The 22,706-nt window shown below is 39.7% G+C and overlaps 1 protein-coding gene across 1 annotated transcript; it reads right to left on the bottom strand.

Moving 5' to 3' along the window:
• Nucleotides 1-397: 397 nt before the first annotated feature.
• LOC123486174 (integrin alpha-L-like) lies at nucleotides 398-22,362 on the bottom strand. Its single transcript, XM_045217397.1, has 31 exons — nucleotides 22,264-22,362; nucleotides 17,866-17,980; nucleotides 16,375-16,472; nucleotides 16,080-16,147; nucleotides 15,575-15,689; nucleotides 15,229-15,359; nucleotides 14,231-14,373; nucleotides 13,947-14,100; nucleotides 12,592-12,727; nucleotides 12,279-12,355; nucleotides 12,007-12,130; nucleotides 11,722-11,864; nucleotides 11,339-11,479; nucleotides 10,939-11,136; nucleotides 10,686-10,816; nucleotides 10,344-10,498; nucleotides 9,650-9,816; nucleotides 9,319-9,441; nucleotides 9,094-9,164; nucleotides 8,840-8,981; nucleotides 7,565-7,663; nucleotides 3,198-3,277; nucleotides 2,890-2,967; nucleotides 2,706-2,784; nucleotides 2,343-2,450; nucleotides 2,200-2,241; nucleotides 1,954-2,079; nucleotides 1,757-1,870; nucleotides 1,618-1,653; nucleotides 1,400-1,510; nucleotides 398-1,294 (listed from the first exon to the last, which is right to left on the bottom strand). Exons 1-31 carry the CDS (start codon nucleotides 22,337-22,339, stop codon nucleotides 1,247-1,249), a joined length of 3,429 nt encoding a protein of 1,142 aa, XP_045073332.1. The 5' UTR covers nucleotides 22,340-22,362; the 3' UTR covers nucleotides 398-1,246.
• Between the last annotated feature and the right edge of the window lie 344 nt (nucleotides 22,363-22,706).

A 22,706-nucleotide genomic window follows, 5' to 3' on the forward strand; every position in this document is an offset into this window, starting at 1 on the left:
AACAAGTGGGAGGGTTTTCAGCGGTTTAATTAAATGTATTCAATGCGCATAAGGGAGCAACATAAGGTGCACACCTACAGTTGAAGTCGGAAGTTTACATACACCTTAGCCAAATACATTTAAACTCAGTTTTTCACAATTCCTGACATTTAATCCTAATAAAAATTCCCTGTCTTAGGTCAGTTAGGATCACCACTTTATTTTAAGAATGTGAAATGTCAGAATAATAGTAGAGAGAACTATTTATTTAAGCTTTTATTTCTTTCATCACATTCCCAGTGGGTCAGAAGTTTACATACACTCAATTAGGATTTGGTAGCATTGCCTTTAAATTGTTTAACTTGGGAACATTTCGGGTAGCCTTCCACAAGCTTCATACAATAAGTTGAAATAAAATAATTCAATTTTCAGCCATTCCTGAACCTGAGTCCAGAAACAGGCTACCTGAGGGCAATACCAAAACAAATGGTCTATTGATTATGTATGCTCACAACTAAATCTGCAGAGCTGCGATGATTGTACGCCCCAAATATTCAACGTGTTGTTGTTGGCAAGAATTCTGTACAATAATTTTAGCTGAAAAGCACAAAGTCTTGAATCTTGCGTCGTTATATATATCAACTCATACACACTGTACCATGGAATCGGTACATTAAAAAACATCTTCCCAACTATTTAGCAATCTGTATGGCACAGCTGTCAACTTCCTGGTCCTCAAATGAAACTGGTATACTTTCCTATTTATGCTATTTTTATTCCTCTGCCAGTTTGGATCCTTTATATTGGGCAGACAGACCAGTTCCCTACCTCCTCCCACCGCCACCTAACTCCTCCATTTTGGGGATAATGCTGTAATCAATTGGTTGTAATCTTGGATTGAGCAGACCTTCCCATACAATTCTGATAACTCAATGAAATACATAATTGTCAATTCCAATTTACAATATCATTTAAGATACCCTTTTCAAACATTTAAAATACCCTTTTCAAACATATTTTCCATAAATACAGGTTTCAGACTACTACTCCTTTAGCCTGCTTCTGACTCTGACACATCCTGTTTCTCTTTTGGTCCCTCCCCTACCGCCTCACTGCTAGTTGGGAAGCCATTGTTTTCTGTCTGACTGTCGTCAAGGAGAGGTTTTGACTCCACTGCTCCACTCTCAGGCTCTCTCTCAGGCTGTGGCTGCTTCTCTGATATGTTAGCACAGATGTTGTTAGGCTGAGCAGCGTCATCTTGCTCACTCTATTCCCCTTCATTATCAACAAGCGTTTTTCTCTTGAAGCATCCCATCTGAGAAGAAAGGAAAGGGAAAAACAATGTTGAACAGTTCAACAATCAAAGTGTTGGTCCTTTACAGTGCAGAAGCAAAGTGTCTGTCGCAGCATTGGTACTCACCATATACATGGCCACTGTGACGATGATCAGGAGGAAGATTCCTACTCCAACTCCTGTCCCTATTATCAGCTGTCTATGTGGAGGAATGATGATCTCAGCCTGAACATCAATCTGGAGGAATATATTTTGAGACCATGATTGTTTAGTGATGGAACAAGGATCTTTTTTTTTTTTTCATCTCATACTGTAAATCAGTTTAATTCCACAAACAGAATAACCTGAGTTTGGTGGAAGCTCGTAGAGTCCCCTTTATCCTGAAAAGCAAAGAAGCATATAATAAATTGAAGATGCTTTTGTGAATCTTTTCTGGATAAATATTTTGTTCTTTGTTGGAGAGATTTTGTACAGGAGAATTACCTCTGTCTCACTCGCTGTCTGGATGTATCGCTTTTTGTCATAGCTGAGTTTGACAAAACTGCTGAAATGGACTGTTTCTCTATCCCCAGTGTATTTCTTTGGCAATGGCATGCTCTTTAGAGTGAGATATTGTTAGTAGAATTATTAGCATGTTGTTACTCTGCACCATAATTTGTTAAACTTGTCTTGATACAGACCCTTGCATGTTGTTCAAGGTCCTTGAAGGCTACATTTCCAGACAGCACAAATGTAACTGTCGAAAACTTCTCCAAAAGGAAACTTTCACACTCGATGGACTTGCAGTATTTTTCTGGAGAGCAGTACTGTAAACACCGCCAGAAGCAAAGTGTGTGTTTCAGTAACATGATTACTATACTGAGTTGTAACCTGATTGGATAGGTTACCAACAATGTCAAGAGTGAGTGGTATATTTGAATACTCACCTCTGTTGTTGAATTGATAACCTTTCCACATTGAGTATGGTTCTTCAAAGAAAAGAAAGGAAACTTGTGTTAGGCTGTTTCCTATTGAAAGAAATTGTGGCAGTAATGTGTCAGCATTTTCATAAGCAATGTGAATAGTTTACCTGTAAGACAGATATTTGGTAGTCCTTCATTTCAAATTTGTGCTCAAGCTTAGTTGGGAAAGTGAATGCGACTGTGACGGGTACAGACTTAAAACCCAGGTTCTGCACCTGTAAACAGTGGGACATTTAATCATTCGACCAATCTAACAATAATCTTTGTATAAAGATTTTATACAAAGGCATTTGTCACAGAATGTGTAACAAAACATAGACCTTAACTCCTAAAAGAGCAAGCCTAGTGCGACAGTGTAGTTATTTTTTTGTTGTTTTTGGAGTATAAAAAGATCTAGCACATTACCCCCACATCGTGTGAATCACACTTTTAAGATCAGTCACAGCAATAGCAGTTGATTGTTTGTTTACCTCATATACATTCACCAGTGTTTTGGGTAATTTATTCTCCAGAGTAAAGTTAATGTAAGTGATGGAGTCTTGAGGAAGGCTTAAAAAAAAAAGTAGATATATATAAGTCACCTTGATTTTATTAAATTAACTTGATGCAGTCATTCTCAAACAAAATGTCAAGTATAGGCCTATAAATACTTACGCTTTTGCTACCAGGTCAACTGCAAATTGAACAGGGATGGTCCTGGTAAGGGAACTATTGGTTGAGTTTCCATTGTCGCTGTAAATAAAGCAAAGGCAAATGCATGTTTTGTGTTCATAAATGGAATGCTATGAAGTCCTTCATCTAACTGAGTAGAAGGTATTGAGGTTGTGCAAAACGAGTTCGTTTTAAGCAATGTATGTGAACTACTTCAACTGCATGGGGAAATTAATGGAGTTTCCTGGACTGATTCTAATATCTCTTCTAGCTACTTCTCTAACATATTCACATTGGAAGCAGGTTTCTACCTCAGTCCGATGACGGTCATTTCCATTGTGTCATTCCAGTCGTATGTATTCAAAATATGGAATTTACTGGTGAACACTGCCTGAAAATGAAAATGCATAGTTGACAAGAAAAAAGTCAGATTTGATTGAAATTGGATCATAAAAACTGTGAAAGTGGGAAAAAAATGGAAGGCATGCCTTCAGAAAGTATTCATACCCCTTGACTTATTCCACATTTTGATACAGCCTGAATTCAGAATGAATGAAATAGATTTTTTTTCTCACCCATCTACACACAACACCCCATAATGACGAAGTAAACACATGGTTTTAGATTTTTTTGCAAATGTATTGAAAATGAAATACAGAAATAGCTCATTTGCATAAGTATTCACACCCATGATTCAATACTTTGTAGAAGCACCTTCAGCAGCGATTACCTTTAAGTATTTCTGGGTAAGTCTCTAAGAGCTTTCCACACCTGGATTGTGCAACATTTGCCCATTTATTATATTTAAAATTGTTCAAGCTCTGTCAAATTGGTTTTTCATCATATCATTGCTAGAAAACCACTTTCAGGTCTTTTCATAGATTTTCAAGTAGATTTTAGTCAAAACGATAACTCAGTCACTCAGGAACATTCACCGTCTTCTTGGTAAGCAACTCCAGTGTAGATTTGGCCATGTGTTTTAGGTTATTGTCCTGCTGAAAGGTGAATTCATCTCTCAGTGTCTGGTGGATAGCAGACTGAACCATGTTTTCCTCTAGGATTTTGCCTGTGCTTAGCTCCATTCTGTTTCTTTGTTATCCTGAAAACCTCCCCAGTCCTTAACGAATACAAATGTACCCATAACATGATGCAGCCACCACTATGCTTGAAAATATGGAGAGTGGTACTCAGTAATGTGTTGTATTGGATTTGCCCCAAACATAACACTTTGTATTCAGGACAAAAAGTTAATTTCTTTGCCACAATTTTTGCAGTATTACTTTAGTGCCTTTTTGCTAACAGGATGCATGTTTTGGAATCTTTTTTATTATGTACAGGCTTCCTTCTTTTCACTCTGTCAATTGGGTTAATATTGTGGAGTAACTACAATGGTGCTGATCCATCCTCAGTTTTCTCCTATCACAGCCATTAAACTCTGTAACTGTTTTAAAGTCACCATTGGCCTCATGGTGAAATCCCTGAGCAGTTTCCTTCCTCTCCGGCAACTGAGTTAGGAAGGACCCCTGTATTTTTGTAGTGACTGGGTGTATTGATACACCATACAAAGTTTAATTAATTACTTTACCATGCTCAAAGGGATATTCAATGTCTATTTACCCATCTACCAATAGGTGCTCTTCTTTCCGAGGCATTGGAAAACCTCCCTGGTCTTTGTGGTTGGATCTGTGTTTGAAATTCACTGTCCGAGGCGCTACCCCTGTTGTAGCGAGCTCATTCGCGCGCACATCTACAATTGCTTTTGTTTGTTTGTCTTGCGTATAACAGTTTGTTTTGTGGTTGTACTGACGGCACTAAGAAGATGGAGTACTGGAAGTATTTGTTTACTCTGCTGCTAGCCGCGGTGAGTTTAGAGACTGCACTCGGATAGTGCAGAGACCTTGATAACGTGCAGCCGGGATGAACTCCATGCCCTACAGCCAAGTAAAGTTGGCCGACTACAGATAGAGCCTGATGAAAGGAATGAAAAGGGGATGCAGTGGAGGTGTACGACTACGAAACAAGAGGAGAGGAAATAAGCTCCTTCTCCATTATCATGGGAAACGTCCTCTTGCTTGTAAAAAAGATGGAGGAACTATAAGCAACAACTTTGTATATATGAGGTTACATCGGCAAACAAATCTGGTATGATTTCAACCACTGTTTGCTGTCCGCGACACTTCCTACCTTCAAACAGTATGTTAAAGTTCCAACTCGTCTGGACAAGACCATTGACCTTCTCTACTCCAATGTGAAAGATGCCTACTGCTAGACTGCTCTGCCTCCGCTGGACAGTCTGACCACAACCTTGTCCAGCTGCTACCAAAGTACCACCCACTGGTCCAGAGGCAACGCGTCACTCAGGCGGGGATTCACGAATGGACACACAAAACTGGAGAATCTATTTATAGACGACTGGGAGGAGGATCTTAATGGTCTCTCTGAATGCATAACAGACTATGTTAACTTCTGTACTGACAATGTTGTGCCAAGCAAAACGGTGAAATGCTATGCAAATAATAAGCCATGGGTCACAAAATAAATCAAAGAGGCACTGAACAGGAAGAAGGCTTTTGAAACAGGAAATAGGGATGAGTTGAGAGTAGTGCAGAAGGAAATTAAAGGGCTGATCAGGAAAGGCAAACAAGAATACAAACTGAAGCTAGAACGCAAGCTGCATGCGAATAACATGAAGGATATCTGGGATGGTATGAAGAAGAGAGCAGGTTACAGCACCAGAGGACAACTACAGAGTGATGAAGGAAGGGACAGAGCCACAGAGTTTATTTTATTTAATTTTTTACCAGATTTTACCAGTACGATTTCTCAGCAGAGCTACAGCAGATAGGGGAGGTGCTGGACTCTGATCTGGGAAGCACTGAGTCCATGAGCATCTCAGAGGAACAAGTGGTGAAGCGGTTGAAGAGGATCAATCCCAGTAAGTCAGCAGGGCCTGATGGGGTTAAAGCCAGATCACTCAAGGTATGTGCTAATCAACTGGCTTTCATACTGCAGTATATTTTCAACCTGTCCCTAATGCTCTCAGATATTCCTACTAAATGGAAAATATCCTGCATAGTGCCCATCTCAAAGAAAGCAGGAGGGACTGCACTGAAAGACTTTAGACCAGTGGCTTTGACATCACAAGTCATGAAAAAAAAAAGCCTTCCACCCAAAAACTGGTGTTGAATATGCTCTGCTCTATCTCCTCCACAGAGTATATGAGCACCTGGAGAAGCCAGGCTGTGTGGTGATAACAATGTACTTTGACTTTCCAGTGCTTTAAATGCCATACAACCCCACCTTTTGGCCCAAAAGCTAAAGGACATTCACATAAACCCACACACAATCAAATGGATTGTGAACTACCTGACCAATAGACCACAGTTCGTAAGACTGAACCAGGCAGTATCAGATCGGATATGTACAAACACGGGGCCGCCGCAGGGGACTGTCCTGTCACCTTTTCTGTTTACCCTTTACACAAATGACTTCACACACAACAATGAACTGAGCCAATTACAGAAATTCTCTGACTGCTATAGTAAGCTGTGTAATGAGAGGAGACTATGCTCATCACAGAGATACAACTGAGTCCTTTGTGAAGTGGTGTGAGGCCAATTACTTGGACCTGAATGTACTGAAGACCAAGGAGCTAGTGGTAGATTTTTTGTAAAAATACATATGTTTTTAAGCCCATTTCTGTTAATGGTGAAGAGATTGGCACTGTTGACTCTTATAAGTACTTAGGTGTAATACTGGACAACAAACTGAACTGGAAGGAGGATTCTCAGTGGCTACAAAAAAGCCCAATCCAGAATGTACTTTTTAAGGAAGCTTAGATCTTTTAATGTATGTAACAAAATGCTTTGTATGTTCTATAGCAGTGTCGTGGCGAGTGTAGTGACCTATGCCATTGTGTGCTGGAAAGGGAATTTAGCTAAGGAGGACTTAAACAAGCTTGACAAAATCATTAAGAAAGCCAGTGCTACAATTGGCTGCAGCCTGCAATCAATGCAAGACGTGTTCATAAAAAGGCTGCAAGTAAAAACCCACATGATCATGGACAATGACACACACCCACTCCACGGGGCTCTAATGCAACACAGGAGCAGCTTCAGTAGCAGGTCCATCCTGCCCAGATGTTCCACAGAGAGGTTTAGGTTTTTATCATGTGTTGGTCATTGTTGCGTGTCCTGTCATTTTAAGTCATTGATGATGCATGCTGTGATAAAACAATTTCCCAAGTTGGGATTAATGACTTGTTAAGAACATTTTCACTCCTGAACGTATTTAGGCTTGCCATAACAAAGGGGTTGAAAACTTTTTGAGTCAAGACATTTCAGCTTTTCATTTTGTTATTAATTTGTAAACATTTCAAAAAACATAATTCCACTTTGACATTTTGGGGTATTGTGTGTAGGCCAGTGATAAAAAAAATCACAATTTGATCCATTTTTAAATTCAGGCTGTTACACAACAGAATGTGCAAAAAGTCAAGGGGTGTGAATACTTTCTGAAGGCACTGAATCACTCAAAGATCAAAGCTGTTTTAATTAGATTGAGTTACTGCTTTGTCACTGCTTTTAGCTCGAGTCTTTATCATTTAAGGACAACATTTTAAAGCTTTACCGGTGTATTCACAGTTGAGCACAGCTGGTATATCTAAGTAATCACTCACTGTAGTTTTACTACGGTAGACAGGTATGCTGACACTGCATGTAGTTCTGTCCATTTCACCTTCCAGGCCACCACAGCTGAACACAGTTCTCCTTGTAGACTATGGAATACAGACAATACGTCAATTGTGTAAATAATTCCAGTTTGTACATCTGAGTCACTGACATAGTCTAAAATAAACAAGCGAGCATGTAAAACATTTACCACTTTAAGGAATTAATCAATTCAACACTTAAAGGTGCACTATGCATAAATCGCCATATGTACGTTTTTGGGCGACCCGAACAAATTCACATAGAAATGGGAGTTATAGATCTGTCATTCTCATTGAAAGCAAGTCTGAGAAGGGGTAGATCTGTTCTATGTGCACTATTTCTGTTGTTGTACTCTAGCTTGAAGTGAGAAGAAATCTCTGGGAGGGGGGCCAGAGGGGCCCACCACAACGACCCTCTTACCACAGTCCTATCTCACACACATACACTTCCATGCCCACGAAGGTTCTAGCATCAGGTAGGGCCATGACTACACCAGTGAGAGGAGCCAGTTAAGTTCCTGCCTTGAAACAGAAATGCATTGGCTGTCTAGATGTATAAGGAGTTGACCATGCCTAGTAGGAGGTTATAAATATATATATGCTTGTGTAATCATTCCTTGTCTTTGCAGCTGTATGACCCAGTGGGTGAATAAACTTGGTTTGAGCTTTTCCAAGTCGTCCGTTTGAGTTTTTACTCTGTTTTTTAGGAACCTCACACTGTGCTTCCCGTTAAGTTTTGTTTTTGCGTCTTACTTTTGGTTTCGTACACCAGCTTCAAACAGCTGACAATACAATATTTTTGGTTTTGGAAAATATATTTCTCAGCGGTTTAGATGGTACAATGATTCTCTACATTATACTTGCTTGTTTGGTCACAAACTGAAATTAGGCTAACTATTACAATTTTAGTAACCAGGAAATGGTGGAGTGATTTCTGCATAGTGCACCTTTTAATATTGAACTTTTATGAATAATTAGCACATGTAGTGAACATTTAAATGTTTGGCGGCAAACTAGTGTTTAAGTCAATGTTCTCCTATACTAGTCCTGCAGACCCACAAGATGTGCAAGGCAAGCTTTTGTTCCAGCCCAGCACGAACACCCCTGATTAAACTAATCATCAAACCCTTGATTGGCTGAACATGTTTTAGGTCTGCAGGATTGAATAACACTGGTTTAGATGAGAGCAAGAAGAAAACATCAGAATGAATTACACAATAGATGGAGGGGTGTCGGTTTTACCTTCAGAAGATGCATCATGGAGAATGAGAGGCCAGGAGGGTAGAGGAGGGTTAGACTGGTGTTGTAGGAGTCATCCCCATGATTGGACAATCTTATAGTCACGTTGAAGTAACTCTGGTCCACCACTAATAAAGTTGAGGTGCTGATAAGAGACAAGACCTTACAGTCAGAAAACATGCTTTTTTTTATCCGTCAGTAATTATTATACCTACAAACAAGTTACTTTATGTTGCCTCCGTTTATCAGATACTTACATAAAGTTGAAGTCCACCTCAAGCTCTGCCACACAGGTTTCATTTTCTTTGCAGTTCTTTTCAAAGGGTACCTATGACGAATTCAAGACAACTGTGAATGTGTTTAGATTACCTGTTTTCACATGTCTTTGGCAAAATTACAGTACTCAGTCCACAGTCATTGCTAGTACTGTTGGACATTGTAAGTGAACAGGTTTTAGTCAGACACAGAATGTTCCCTCGTACCTCGACCACAGCCTGTGTAGGACTATCAGTATTCAGAATGGCAGTAGGACCCTCTTGTTGGCTTTCAGATTGAGAAAAATTAAGTTGGATGATAATGGGCGATAATGTGTCGATCACACATTGCTGGAAGAAAAGACAATGTGGCATTCATTTCCCTATCCATAGTCATGCAAAACCCTAATTCTTCTCATCACTGAATAAGATCGACACACACTAACAATTCAATAATAATTAAACAACCTAACAACTTGTTAATCATTAAATCCCCTCCCTAGGAGATACAATACGGTTGTTGTATTGTTGCATAGCTACAGTTTCTTATTGATCATACTGTCATGTAGACTGAGTGGTTGAAGCAGGTCCGCTCCTTTCTCAGCTCCACAGTAGAGCCAAGTCTTCTGGCCCCTTTGTTCGTGTCACTGTAAAAGGCTCGGCTCCTCTGTCTCACTGGATCCACATCCAGCGAGTAAGAGATGTTCATCCCTGCACTCAGCGCTCCTGGAAAAGTACACAATAAATCTTAAATGGCCTCCTTATCAGGGAGAGAAGTTCTGAACCTTATAGTTGCCTGCTGATGGACAGCATTGAAGTAGAAAGCAGAGATGGAGTCAAGACCTTAACTCTTGAGACCCAGATCCAGACCAAGGTCCAAACTTTCGATACACTAGGACTTCATCTGGGTCTTCACCACAGGTTGGTGGCACCTTCATTGGGGAGGATGGGCATGTGGTAATGGCTGGAGCGGATAGGTGGAATGGTATCAAACACATGGTTTCTTTGTGTTTGATGCCATTCAATTTGATCCGTTCCAGATATTATTATGAGCCATCCTCCCCTCAGCAGCCTTCACTGGTCTTCAGACAGGGAAGAGACCAAGACCCACTTATGGTGGTCAGTGATTTAGCTATACACTGAGGCTCCGACCTAGACCACCAAGGCCACAATTATGTGGTCTTAGATCAAGACTCCATTTCTGTTGGAAAGCAAAAAGCCATCAGTGTTGCAAAAGTTCTGAGAGATCTTACCAGCTTTACTCTTTGTTGCCTCTGCCATGTTAAAGCAGGCTGTTAAAGTGACCACGGGGGAAATGGTCTCTCTTGCAAGACAGTCAAAGTTATCAGTGCTGATCTCCGAGGGATGGAAGTGGAGATGAGTGGACACGCTGAGGACCGGTCTGGACCTGTGAGTGATTGAGATAAAGATTGGGATGTTAGCCTACATTGTATGATGTTGGGTAGCTCCGCCCACACCTCATTGAGCGCAGCCCCCATTCAGGGTGGATCGCACACTAGTGGGATATTTTTACTGGTTAAACAATTATGCGTTTAAACCAGCTGTCTTTTCTTATCCTTTTTATGGACTCATACCTCAAGACGACAACTGCGCCACGCGCTCCTACTACGATGTCAGTCAGTCCATCCTCACCCAGGTCCATCTTCCCATCAATCGTCTGGCCAAAGAACTGGAGCTTAGATCTTATCATTGCAGCTGAGATGTGCTGTAGTAAGAAGACATACACATTTAACAAAAAGGCATTGATTTTGATATACCAGGAGGGATGTCTGTTTTCTTTGAGCATGAAGGGCCTCTTTGAATGATATCCATCATCGTCTGCCTCACCTGGCTGAATTCAGGGCGGATCCCCCTTAGCTTTTCACCCAGGTAGATGTACACGGCCCCCCTGCTATCGTCCTCAAGTGGAGCGCCCACAGCTACATCCTTCAGGCCATCTCCATTCAGGTCTGTGAGAGAGGAGATGGAGGAGCCGAATCTACCCTGAGACGGCACTGACACATTCATCTCCATCCTCAGTTCCAGCTAAGAAAGGAAGGGTGAGGAGAGATCACATGAAGATCAATCCGAATTATACTGTATTTTGTGCAGTATTATTGAAGATGATGGATATTCATATCCAAATGAATCCATTTCGGCTTCCAGATCACTTTGTCCCTGATGAACATATTCAACCACAAATTGCAGCATTTGAATCTGTTGTTCAGAGATTCCCAGTTAAGCCCACCTTATCGGTCAGTGTGTAAACGTAGATCCTGCCCTCTCTCGGAGGTTGGTGAAACATTGGTGCACCCACCAGGAGGAAGTCTGTGTTGCTGTCTGAGTCTATGTCCACAGAACACAGCTCTGCCCCAAAGTAGGAGCCCATCTGAGAACATCAAAACTTACATTCATACAAAAATAGTTTTGAAATGTTTAAAGAAGCCTTCTGGTTTTGAATGGAACTCATAACTAAATATAAAAAGTGATATCATGTAACTGTGTTCCTATGGGAGTAGTGATTCAACCCTTTGAAGTAACCCCAAAAGCTAGTTTCATGGTGTCCCTCGTGTATGATATAAACTTGATTGATATACCACACTGCTTACAGAACTAGCTAATGTTACCAACCTGTTCTCCAGACAATCTTTGTGCCACAGTCCAGTTGTTGTTAACCTTGTTGAAAAGTAGGATCTGTCCCATGTGTTCAGATCTTGGTGCTCCGGTAAAATATAGAAGGTTCTCTTTCTTCTTCCCAACAGCTACAGAGTATCCTATAAGAACAATAAAGCAATGTAGGTCCATTGTAACTACACTCCCTTCACTGAAACATCTGAACTAATGGAGCCTTGAAATTAGTGTTAGTTCAAATTCACTTTTGAGCAATATATTTATTTTAGCTTAATGTTCCATTACCCATATAGGAGTCTTTGTCCAAGGTGGGGTCCTGAATTTCCCTTTCCTCTGATCTCAGACCCTCAGTCTCAAAGAGGGATCCACGCCAGTTGTTTGATCCCACTGAGCCCAAAACCAAGGTGTCCTGTAGAGGATATAAAACAATAGATCATATTTTGACTTTTTCATAAATAAGCATTAATCAACTTATTATTGCGTCCAAAAACTAGTTGCAATTGTGGTCAGTACATTTGATGATAAAACATAGTGGACATACTATCGTGATATCTCACCTTTTTACTGTAGACAGCACTGAACCCACTCTGAGACATCTCTTTAGTCAAGTTTCCAGCCAGAGCAGTCTTGGAACCTAGAACATACGGACACTGATATTAGCGATACATTGATACTTCTACTGTGGAATGTTTTGAGTAAGGTGTTATCACCAGAAATAAATACCAGTACATTTCAGGAGATGACCAGTATCGCCACTTCAGGAATCTTACGGAAGTATTTTTTTATGAATAACAACACTCACTTGACAGGGACTTTACTGAAAAATAAATAAGTAGTACTAAGAGATTTCAACTGAATCTGGAGTTGTACCTTCAATGTTGAAGATCTTTTTTTGAAAGTTGTCTAGGATTCCTTTTAGTCCGTTGTAGTCCTGGATGAGGAAAGTGTTGTTCTCTTTTGGCTCTGATGCCAGGGACTTGAGTTTCTTCAAATCGACATTCTTGACCTGCCAAGAAATATATCACTTGAGGGCAGGAATTATAAGTCTAATTTCCTTTTCAATATGAATGATATTTAAAAATCCACATCATAACTGGGAAGTTGGACTGGACCCTTGAGACTAGTAATAATAATAATAACTATTTTTGTATAGGGCTTTTCAATACAAGTAACCAAGTGCTTCACATCATAAAATAAAAGTACTAGCAAAGTAACAAAGACTGGAGGAAGGAGAAGGAAAAAGAAAGCTAATTAAAATCATACATTAAAAGCATCTTTATAAAAGTGTTTTCAGCAGGGATTTAATTCTCTATTGACTCACCCGTGTGTCAATGTATGTAATATCAAAATCCGTCAATTTAAACTAGAGATCAGTTTTTTTGTATCGCACTATCGACCGCATACGCCTATGTTGGCATTCCGCATCTGCGGTGGAACGTGGCCGAACTACAATGATGTTTGTCAGACCATGAGACATCCCGAAAATTGGTCTTCTCACGAAAACGTCCGTAGCATCCGAACGGTTTGGCCTACAAACTAATATGACCACTCTATGGAAAGAGGAGACTCTCACAAACGTTAAGGTAACCTATACAAACTAATGGAAGTATGGTAGTTTTGTGCCAACAAAAATAAGGGGTTAAATATGTGTCCAAAAAACCACAATATTTCCTGAGCTTTCTTATATCTCCTAGATATAGGACTGACACTTCAAATCCTTATGATTTGTTTTTTGACTGTCTTTTTTTGCCATTTATGAATGTGTTATTCAAAGCATTTATATGGGCTATAGTAGTAAAGGCCAAATTCAATATCTTATCAAATTATTTTTGTTTTGTTTTTTTGGGATAGCTAAAGGAAAAATAGCTAAAGCAAAATCAAATAGCTAAATAATACATGGTATGACCATCTTAAAACAATTCCATATATTAACTTAGTAGAACCCTGGGTCTGATCAGTAAATAAAGATGTGGACTACAGCGAAACCTTCCATCCCTGGATTGAGGTACATTTGCAAACCTTTTAACTTGAAGTTCACAGAGATGCAAATATATTGGCATTTAGTCATTTCAACTAGGAGGAGAGCATACCTTCTAGTCTAAATGTTTTGGCTAGTGATCAACCAGCTGTAGTTATGGGAATGAAACAGTTGTAATGGAATTAAGTCATACAATTGTGTGTTGTTGTGTTGGGGGTATGCAGGCGCTCCCCTTTTAAGGACTTACCCCGATGACGAAACGGATTATGTTTTTCTCATCACTTCTTTTGATAGAGTTATAATTTCTATCAGTATCACTGGGATTTCCATCTGTTATTACGACCAGTACTTTAGTTGCATCTGCGGTGGCGCCGGCAGCTTGGTTTTCAAAAATGTTTTTCCTGAAATAGATGTATACAAACAACAGTTCAAGCAATCTTTCTTACACCACAATCCCCTTTGATCAGATTCCGAGTATTCGGTCAGAACTTTGAAAGTAAAACTGATTAATAATGATCAACTGTGACCTACAAGAGAAAGTCTATCGCCTGATGTGTATTGGTTAGAAGAGCCATGTGCTCTTCTTCCATAAGATTAGTCAAGGCTCTCCCCTCTCGGTAGTCATTGAAGTCGAAAACTGTCCTGGCTGTTGATGAGAACTGAACCGCTGCGAACTGTGGTTTAAAAAAAGAGGAAAAGATAACTAATTTTGATTTCATTCCATACTTTCCATGCAGCAACCTGGGTATAGCACACACTCTTAGAATTAGTGGTGACTCGAGGAACCATGAAGATCCTCAAGGAACCATTGCTAGTCATATTTGCACCTTCCGTTAATTGAGGGATTCTTGGAGGAACCTTTAATGGTTCAATGTAGCATTGGGTTCCTGGAGGAACCCTGGAGTGGAGGCGTGGCTTAGTAGGGGTGTGGCTTTAACATATATATTTTTTGGGTCAACCATTAGAGTAATTGTCATTCCTGTTCATCTGATCTGTTGTATTGTAATCACATGTTAAGGTTGAACACTGACAGTTTTTTAGCTTCAATGAGGCTTACAGAGGTGTATGAGTTCCTCAAGAGCCTATGCAAATCCTGAAGTTAGAATAGTTACCACTTTATTACTATATGTAAACAGAAATGTTAATATTATTGATATTATATTAGAATAAATAATATGCATAAATATTCAAGTAAATTTTTTTGCAGTGCACAATCTTAACATGATGAACAGGAATTACATTTACGCTAACGGGTGGCCAAAAGAACAATCTGAAAGCTACACCTCCAATAAACCACTCATCCAATCTGATAGGCTGCCACCTCTACAATATATTTTTTTAAAGGTTCAAAATGTAATCCGTCCCATCACAAACATTTTCTGCTTTGAACCTTTACACAGGGGTTCCTCGAATACCCTTTTCAGAGCCAAAAGTTTATTCTAGGCACCTTTACTTCTAACATAAACAGATGTATGTTCAGCAACCTCACAAGCATGATTCAAGTTATGAACTTTAAAAGGGAAGTTTACCTTGATTGAGGAGTTTTTTAGGGTTGTCATGATATTGTTTATGAAACCTTTGTTCTTTTCAAATTCGTCCTCTGTCATGCTTCCTGATCCGTCAAAGAGGAAAACGAGGTCCACTATTTTCTTAGTACATTCTGGAAGAGAAAGTGAATTAAAGAAATGTATATGATGGATAACACACAATATTCTTCACATATTCAGGAATCCAGATCTTATCATTCACAATTCATATTTTGTGACCTAATCCTAATGTAATTTAGCATTACATGAATAAACAGTCAATATATACCTACAAATCTTGGGTTATGTTATTAATATCGACAATTGTCTTCCAATTTCACTGTTATACCTTGGAAGGCAGGCGTGAAGTTAGAGGTGATCTGGAGCTGGCTGTTGAACTGATAGCAGATACTGTTCAGATAGGAGTTCCCATCGCACTCGTGTGCCAGGCCAGGGCTGCAGGCCTGAATGAGGATAATAAGTAATTGTAAATTAGATAAAATAATGGCTTGTCTGGTGGACCTCAGATGGCTTCAAAATAGATTTACAGGAATTTGCCATGATCATTTTTAGATTGTTGAGCTATTGTTTCATGACTCAAGTGAAACAAGTCATTTATGTTTACACAGGCAGCCCAATTCTGATCTTTCTTTCCACTTATTGGTATTTTGACCAATCACATCAGGTCTTTTTCAGATCTGATCTGATTGGTCAAAATACCAATTAGTGAAAACAAGATCAGAATTGGGCTGCCTATGTAAACGCAGCCAAACACATATATTACACATGTATACTCACATGGAGTATTTGAAAACAAGAATATGATCAAATTAACTGTTTGGTGTTTATCTTACAGTGAACGTTGGAGGAGAAGTAGATTGTCCAGCCATAGACAGTCCAATGTACTTGATTGTGTCAGTTTCTGTTGGAAGGGAAAAGGCAGACTTGCAGAATCAACTAGTGTTTCTCATTTTCAAGATCTTGTTGACATTTCAACAATATTTTAATGCTCTGACAAATATCGATTAGCCATGGATACCGTGATAGGTGTTACATGTTCTTATAATTATTCATTTTGTTAAGGTAACCACCTTTCTAAATTGCAGTCCAGTAAGTACAGTATAGTGTATCATCAACTTCCATCTTTACCTTCAGGAGTGTAACAGTCTGTACAGTTTGTTAGGTCTTGAGCACATCTACAGATTCCACCAGATCCATTCTTCTGATGTGGCGCACTGACCATTACCCTGTGGGTGAGAAATTACAGTATAGGTTTGTCGATTTAGATGAGCCTGTGTCACTACTTATATATATACTCAGTTTATTAGGTACACCCATCTAGTACCGGGTCAGACCCCCATTGCCTACAGAACAGCCTGAATTCTTCGGGGCATGGATTCTACAAGGTGTCGGAAATGTTTGTTGCTCAATTGGTACCAAGGGACCTGACGTGTGCCAGGAAAACATTCCGTTTTCACACCAGTACACCACCTCCACCAGCCTGTACCGTTGATACCAGGCAGGATGGATCCATGGATTTATGCTGTTTACGCCAAATCCTAATTCTGCCATCAGCATGAAGCAACAGGAACCGTGATTCATCGGACCAGGCAATGTTTTTCCACTCCTCAATTGTCCAGTGTTGGCGATCACGTGCCCACTGGAGCCGGAGTCTTGATTTTAGCTGATAGGAGTGGAACCCGGTGTGGTCGTCTGCTGCAATAGCCCATCCGTGACAAGGATCGACGAGTTGTACGTTTCGAGATGTCGTTCTGCGCCATTATTTGTCTGTCTGTAGCCCGCCTGTTAGCTTGCACGATTTTTGCCATTCTCCTTCGACCTCTCTCATCAACAAGCTTTTTTCACCCACAGGACTGCCTCTGACTGGAGGTTTTTTGTTTGTCCACCATTCTCAGTAAACCCTAGACACTGTGAAAAGCCCAGGGGGGCAAACATTTCTGAGATACTGGATCCAGCATGCCTGGCACCGATGATCATGCCACACTCAAAGTCACTTAGGTCACTCGTTTTGCCCATTCTAACGTTCAATGGAACTGTAACTGAATGCTTCGATGTCTGTCTTCCTGCTTTATATAGCAAGCCAAGGCCACGAGACTCACTGGCTATAGGAGCAATCCATTTTCGTGAACAGGGTGGTGTACCTAATAAACTGGCCACTGAGTGTATGACAAACTTCAGACTAAGAGTGGTTGCAAAACATTTGTTACAATGTTACAATAACAACTGCATGGTGAAGGTGGAAAGCATAGGCAGGATGTTATCAGAGGTGTGATACTACGAAGCACAATTCAGAATTTCCATTCCAATCAACGTATGCATAACTAATACACTGATGCACATTATGTCGTTTCCCTGTGTAATAATCATGGGCATTGGAAGCAGCTCACATAATTTAAGAAACGTAAGTAAATGTGCACTGATGAATAATGTCTTACAGATATATACAGAGCCATATATTTTCTAAATACATGGCTATGGATACATATAGTGCATGTTTGCAGACACAGGTGCTTTTTTCAGATCATTTTTGTTTCCTCAGGTGTGTGACACTGTTTAGCAGATGAAGTTTGTAACATAATACTTTGCATTTTTCATTATGATGATAACAATAACACTTGCCCTTTCTCCTTGCCAGATATGAATTGCAGGACTTTGTATCCAAAGAAATCCTGTTCCTCCCCTTTGTAGATATTTGGGTTTGTTTCATCAATGTTGAAAGCCATTGAAGAGACAGCTGACAAAGAAGGGTAGAGAAGCACAATCAGATGATTAGCTAGGTGTCCATCCAATTGCGACAAATTTACATGCGAATATTTTAAAACCTCATAAAAACAATACACACCCTTTCTCACCAGATATGTTTCCATCAAATGTACTTGTAAAAGGCTGTGCATGATGACGTAGTGCACATAAAAATACCTTTTGCAGTTAAATTCCCAATTTAAATGGGTTTCCTTAGCATTTTCAACTCTACTGATGTTTTTCTCACAAGAAAATAGCGTTATATAGCGAGTGTGCCCACTCTGGTATTGGCATGTGGGCTCTTGCCAACAACTCGCAGATACAGTGCGGGTAGGCCTATATCCTACATGATGAGATTATTATGGACAAAAAAGCGAGATTATTTTACTTGTCAAACGGCAGCCAAGCATAGAATAAGACCCTCGATATTTATTGGAAATTATCATCAAGCTCATCACCATGCACTTTCACCACCCTGTGAAGTTCATCATCATTTATTTAATCAGTAGCCTAATAAACTGTATGCTTTCCCGGCGAGTCATAGTGGGAGGACCACGCAACATGTTATCACGTGACTCCAAGTTTACTTCGGATACGATGATTATTATATACATATTTGTGCATAAAAGCGTTTGCACAGACTTTTTTTTGTTTTGTTTTGTTGACATTTGGAAAGTTTACCGCCCCATTTCTGTTTCCATCAGGCCTGTCATAAACAACAAAAATTATCCAACGTACTTTACTCTCATAAAAGGTTGGACGGAAACGTGGTTACAGACATAGACATATTTGGGTTAGATGCATAAGAACATTATTGGTAAATATTTGTCTAGTAGGCCTAATCCACGATGTACAATAAAATGTATAATTTAAAGAGCATTTCACACATTTTAGATATCCGATCTTCCCTGCAACATGGGAAATTGGCATTGGATAACACAGGATAGCCTAAAATATTAAATAATGCTCAGTGAAAATCAGTACCGGCTGTATTGGGGGGCAAATGCCTCCCTAAATTGACTTTTGTGCTACCCCAAAAAACATTATATCTACAATTGAATATTTATGTATTATTTATATAAATATTAAACATGTTATTTCCAAATGAATTCATGGGTTAAAATTACAGATGATAAAATCATGGCCAGAATAGATCAATTAGACCCTTATGGCATTTTGAATGATAGTGCAATTCAAATCTTACTGCACCGATGGATATGTTAACATCACGCATCACTAAAAAGCATCACCCACACCAGCAGAGGTTATGTGAATTAATTAATGAATTTATAACTGTCTGTCCTGTAGCCTACATTTGCAATGCATCATTGCAGCAATTTAGACTATCAATTTATCACCACCAGCCAATCACACTACACCAGAGCCACACGCTAGCCATTCAAACTTCCCGCCAGTTCTCATTGCCAACGCTGTAGCCTATTTTATACTCAGTAAGCAAACGCAAGCTGCTTATCCCCTCGAATATTAGTTTTAAAAATTGCTCAAAATAAGTGAACAAACTATATTGTTATTCCTGGGACTCGCATTGAGCTAACCAGCTCATACAAGAGCTATTAGGAATAGAGAGAGGAGAGGGGAAGAGAGGTCAGTGGAGCTGATGCCAGCAGAGATGCATGAATTGTGCAGGACGGGAACAGTTAAAACTGAGAGATGTTTAAATTAGAAATTAGGGTAATTCATATATTAATTTTGGAAGTATGTTTGGGGTCATTGACCATTTGGAAGACCCATTTGCGACCAAGCTTTAACTTCCTGACTGATGTCTTGAGATGTTGCTTCAATATTTCCACATAATATTCCTTCCTCATGATGCCATCTATTTTGTGAAGTGCACCAGTCCCTCCTGCAGCAAAGCACCCCCACAGCATGATGCTGCCACCCCTGTGCTTCACGGTTGGGATGGTGTTCTTCGGCTTGCAATAACCCCCTTTTTCCTCCAAACATAACAATGGTCATTATGGCCAAACAGTTATATTTTTGTTTCATCAGACCAGAGGACATTTCTCCAAAAAGTACATTATTTGTCCCCATGTGCAGTTGAAAACCATAGTCTGGCTTTTTTATGGCGGTTTTGGAGCAGTGGCTTCTTCCTTGCTGAGCGGCCTTTCAGGTTATGTCGATATAGTACTCGTTTTACTGTGGATATAGATACTTTTGTACCTGTTTCCTCCAGCATCTTCACAAGGTCCTTTGCTGTTGTTCTGGGATTGATTTGCACTTTTCGCACCAAAGTACGTTCATGTCTAGGAGACAGAACGCATCTCCTTCCTGAGCGGTATGATGGCTGCGTTGTCCCATGGTGTTTATACTTGCATACTATTGTTTGTACAGATGAACGTGGTACCTTCAAGCGTTTGGAAATTTCTCCCAAGGATGAACCAGACTTGTGGAGGTCTACAATTTCTTTTCTGAGGTCTTGGCTGATTTCTTTTGATTTTCCCATGATGTCAAGCAAAGAGGCACTGAGTTTGAAGGTAGGCCTTGACATACATCCACAGGTACACCTCCAATTCACTCAAATTATGTCAATTAGCCTATCAAAAGCTTCTAAATCCTTGAAATCATTTTCTGGAATTTTCCAAGCTGTTTAAAGGCACAGTCAACTTAGTGTATGTAAACTTCTGACCCACTGGAATTGTGCTACAGTGAATTATAAGTGAAATAATCTGTCTGTAAACAATTGTTGGAAACATTACTTTGTCATGCACAAAGTAGATGTCCTAACCGACTTGCCAAAACTATAGTTCGTTAACAAGAAATTTGTGGAGTGGTTGAAAAACGAGTTTTAATGATCGAACCCACTACCCTGGTGTTACAAGCGCCATGCTCTACCAATTGAGCTACAGAGGACCACAAAACAGGTGTGTGCCTTTCCAAATCATGTCCAATCAATTGAATTTACCACAGGTGGACTCCAAGCAAGTTGTGTAAATAAGGTATTTTATTTTGTTATTTTTTATACATTTGCCAAAATTTCAAAAAACCTGTTTTCATTTTGTCATTATGGGGTATTGTGTGTAGATTGATGAGGATAAAAAAAGCATTTTAGAATAAGGGTGTAATGTAACAAAATGTGGAAAAAGTCAAGGAGTGTGAATGCTTTCCGAATGCAGTGTACATTTAGGCTGACAGTTGGTTAAATACGTTCTTGCCCTGGGCCCCAAGATTGGTTAGTCCAGCCCAAATAAATGCCTCTGGTCCCGTGCGTGTTGGAACGTTCATTGTTAATGCTTTGCTTATTGGTAATGTGGTGCATTGGCACAAAACCATGTAGGTGGAAGATTCATTGCATATATTATATATAGCCTAACTATAAATATAGCATCAAAGCGGGCCCTCCTTAGAAGAAGAAAAATGCCCCGCAGCTGGTCATAGTCTGGTGTAAACAAGGTTCAGTCTGTAATATGTGCACATGCATGAAAAGGTGCGCAAACGTATTTTGAGAAATCATAATTTCAACAATTCTGAGTAAACATGGGTGTGCTAGGTGTGTTGTTCAGCCAGAACTGCCCTCAAAAAGGTAATGCAGCTGTAACATTGTACATATCTTCATTATTACTTTTTCACTATGACAAATGTGTCCAATAGGTCATGCTTAGCATTGACTGTCTCAAAAACATGAATGCACAATAAAGTATTATCTAGGTTTAAAAGGTTCCAACCAACTATTGCCTCAAAACCAAAAAGGTTTTTAGTGGAAGTGGGTTACCGTTATTGACATAAAACCGCAAGTAAAGATATGACTAGTTCTGTAAATTAAATTTAGAGCATTCGATTTTATTGGCCGACGCTGATGGCAACATTAGGCACCTTCCTTTGACATAAATGATCCCTGTGCAAGTTAAGCATCCATTTTGAAAACATATCCTCCTCTACTTCAACTATACTTTTTGATTACAGTGGTGTGAACAATTTGATATATTTGGGTATTTCACACTGTCAGGAATAGCAAAACAAAAACTAAACTGTAATTTACAATATGTAGTACTGAAAGTAATTTACTTTTTTTTACGAGTTGAGCTGATGTTTTATCCAACCCCCCCCCCCAGGTAGCTTAGTGGTTAAGAGCGTAGTGCCAGTAACCGAAAGGTCGCTGGTTCTAATCCCCGAGCCGACTAGGTGAAAAATCTGTCTGTGCCCTTGAGCAAGGCACTTAACCCTAATTGCTCCTGTAAGTCGCTCTGAATAAGAGCGTCTGCCAAATGACGTAAATGTAAATATGTAATTGAATATTAAGCTGAGGTCAGCGCTTACCAATGGCTGCCATGCAGGTGAGCAGGGAGAGGGTTCCCTGCCCGGACATCTTCTCCTTCGCTTTGTTCACTAGCATGCAGTGAGGGGGAAAATATTGCAACACTCAACCTTTGCAAATGAAACTTACTTTGTTTCCTGTGTGCCTCTTCTTATAAGAGTGTGTCTCCACCCCCAAAAGTAGCTGCGGTAGAGAATGTGGATGTACATTGCCTTCAGAAAGTATTCTCAACCCTTGACTTTTTCCACATTTAGTTGAACAGCCTGAATTTAAATGTATTCAATTGAGGGGGGGTTCACTGGCCTACACACAATACCCCATAATGAGTACGGTTACATGCACACAATAATTTGATTATTGTGGATATTCAGATTAAGATAATAGTTTGATTAAAACATTTACATGCTTTGCAAGAAGAACAATTTCCTTAATAATCCAGTTTAAA

This window comes from Coregonus clupeaformis, unplaced genomic scaffold (genome assembly GCF_020615455.1).
Source record: "Coregonus clupeaformis isolate EN_2021a unplaced genomic scaffold, ASM2061545v1 scaf1047, whole genome shotgun sequence".
NCBI classification, from domain to species: Eukaryota; Metazoa; Chordata; class Actinopteri; order Salmoniformes; family Salmonidae; genus Coregonus; species Coregonus clupeaformis.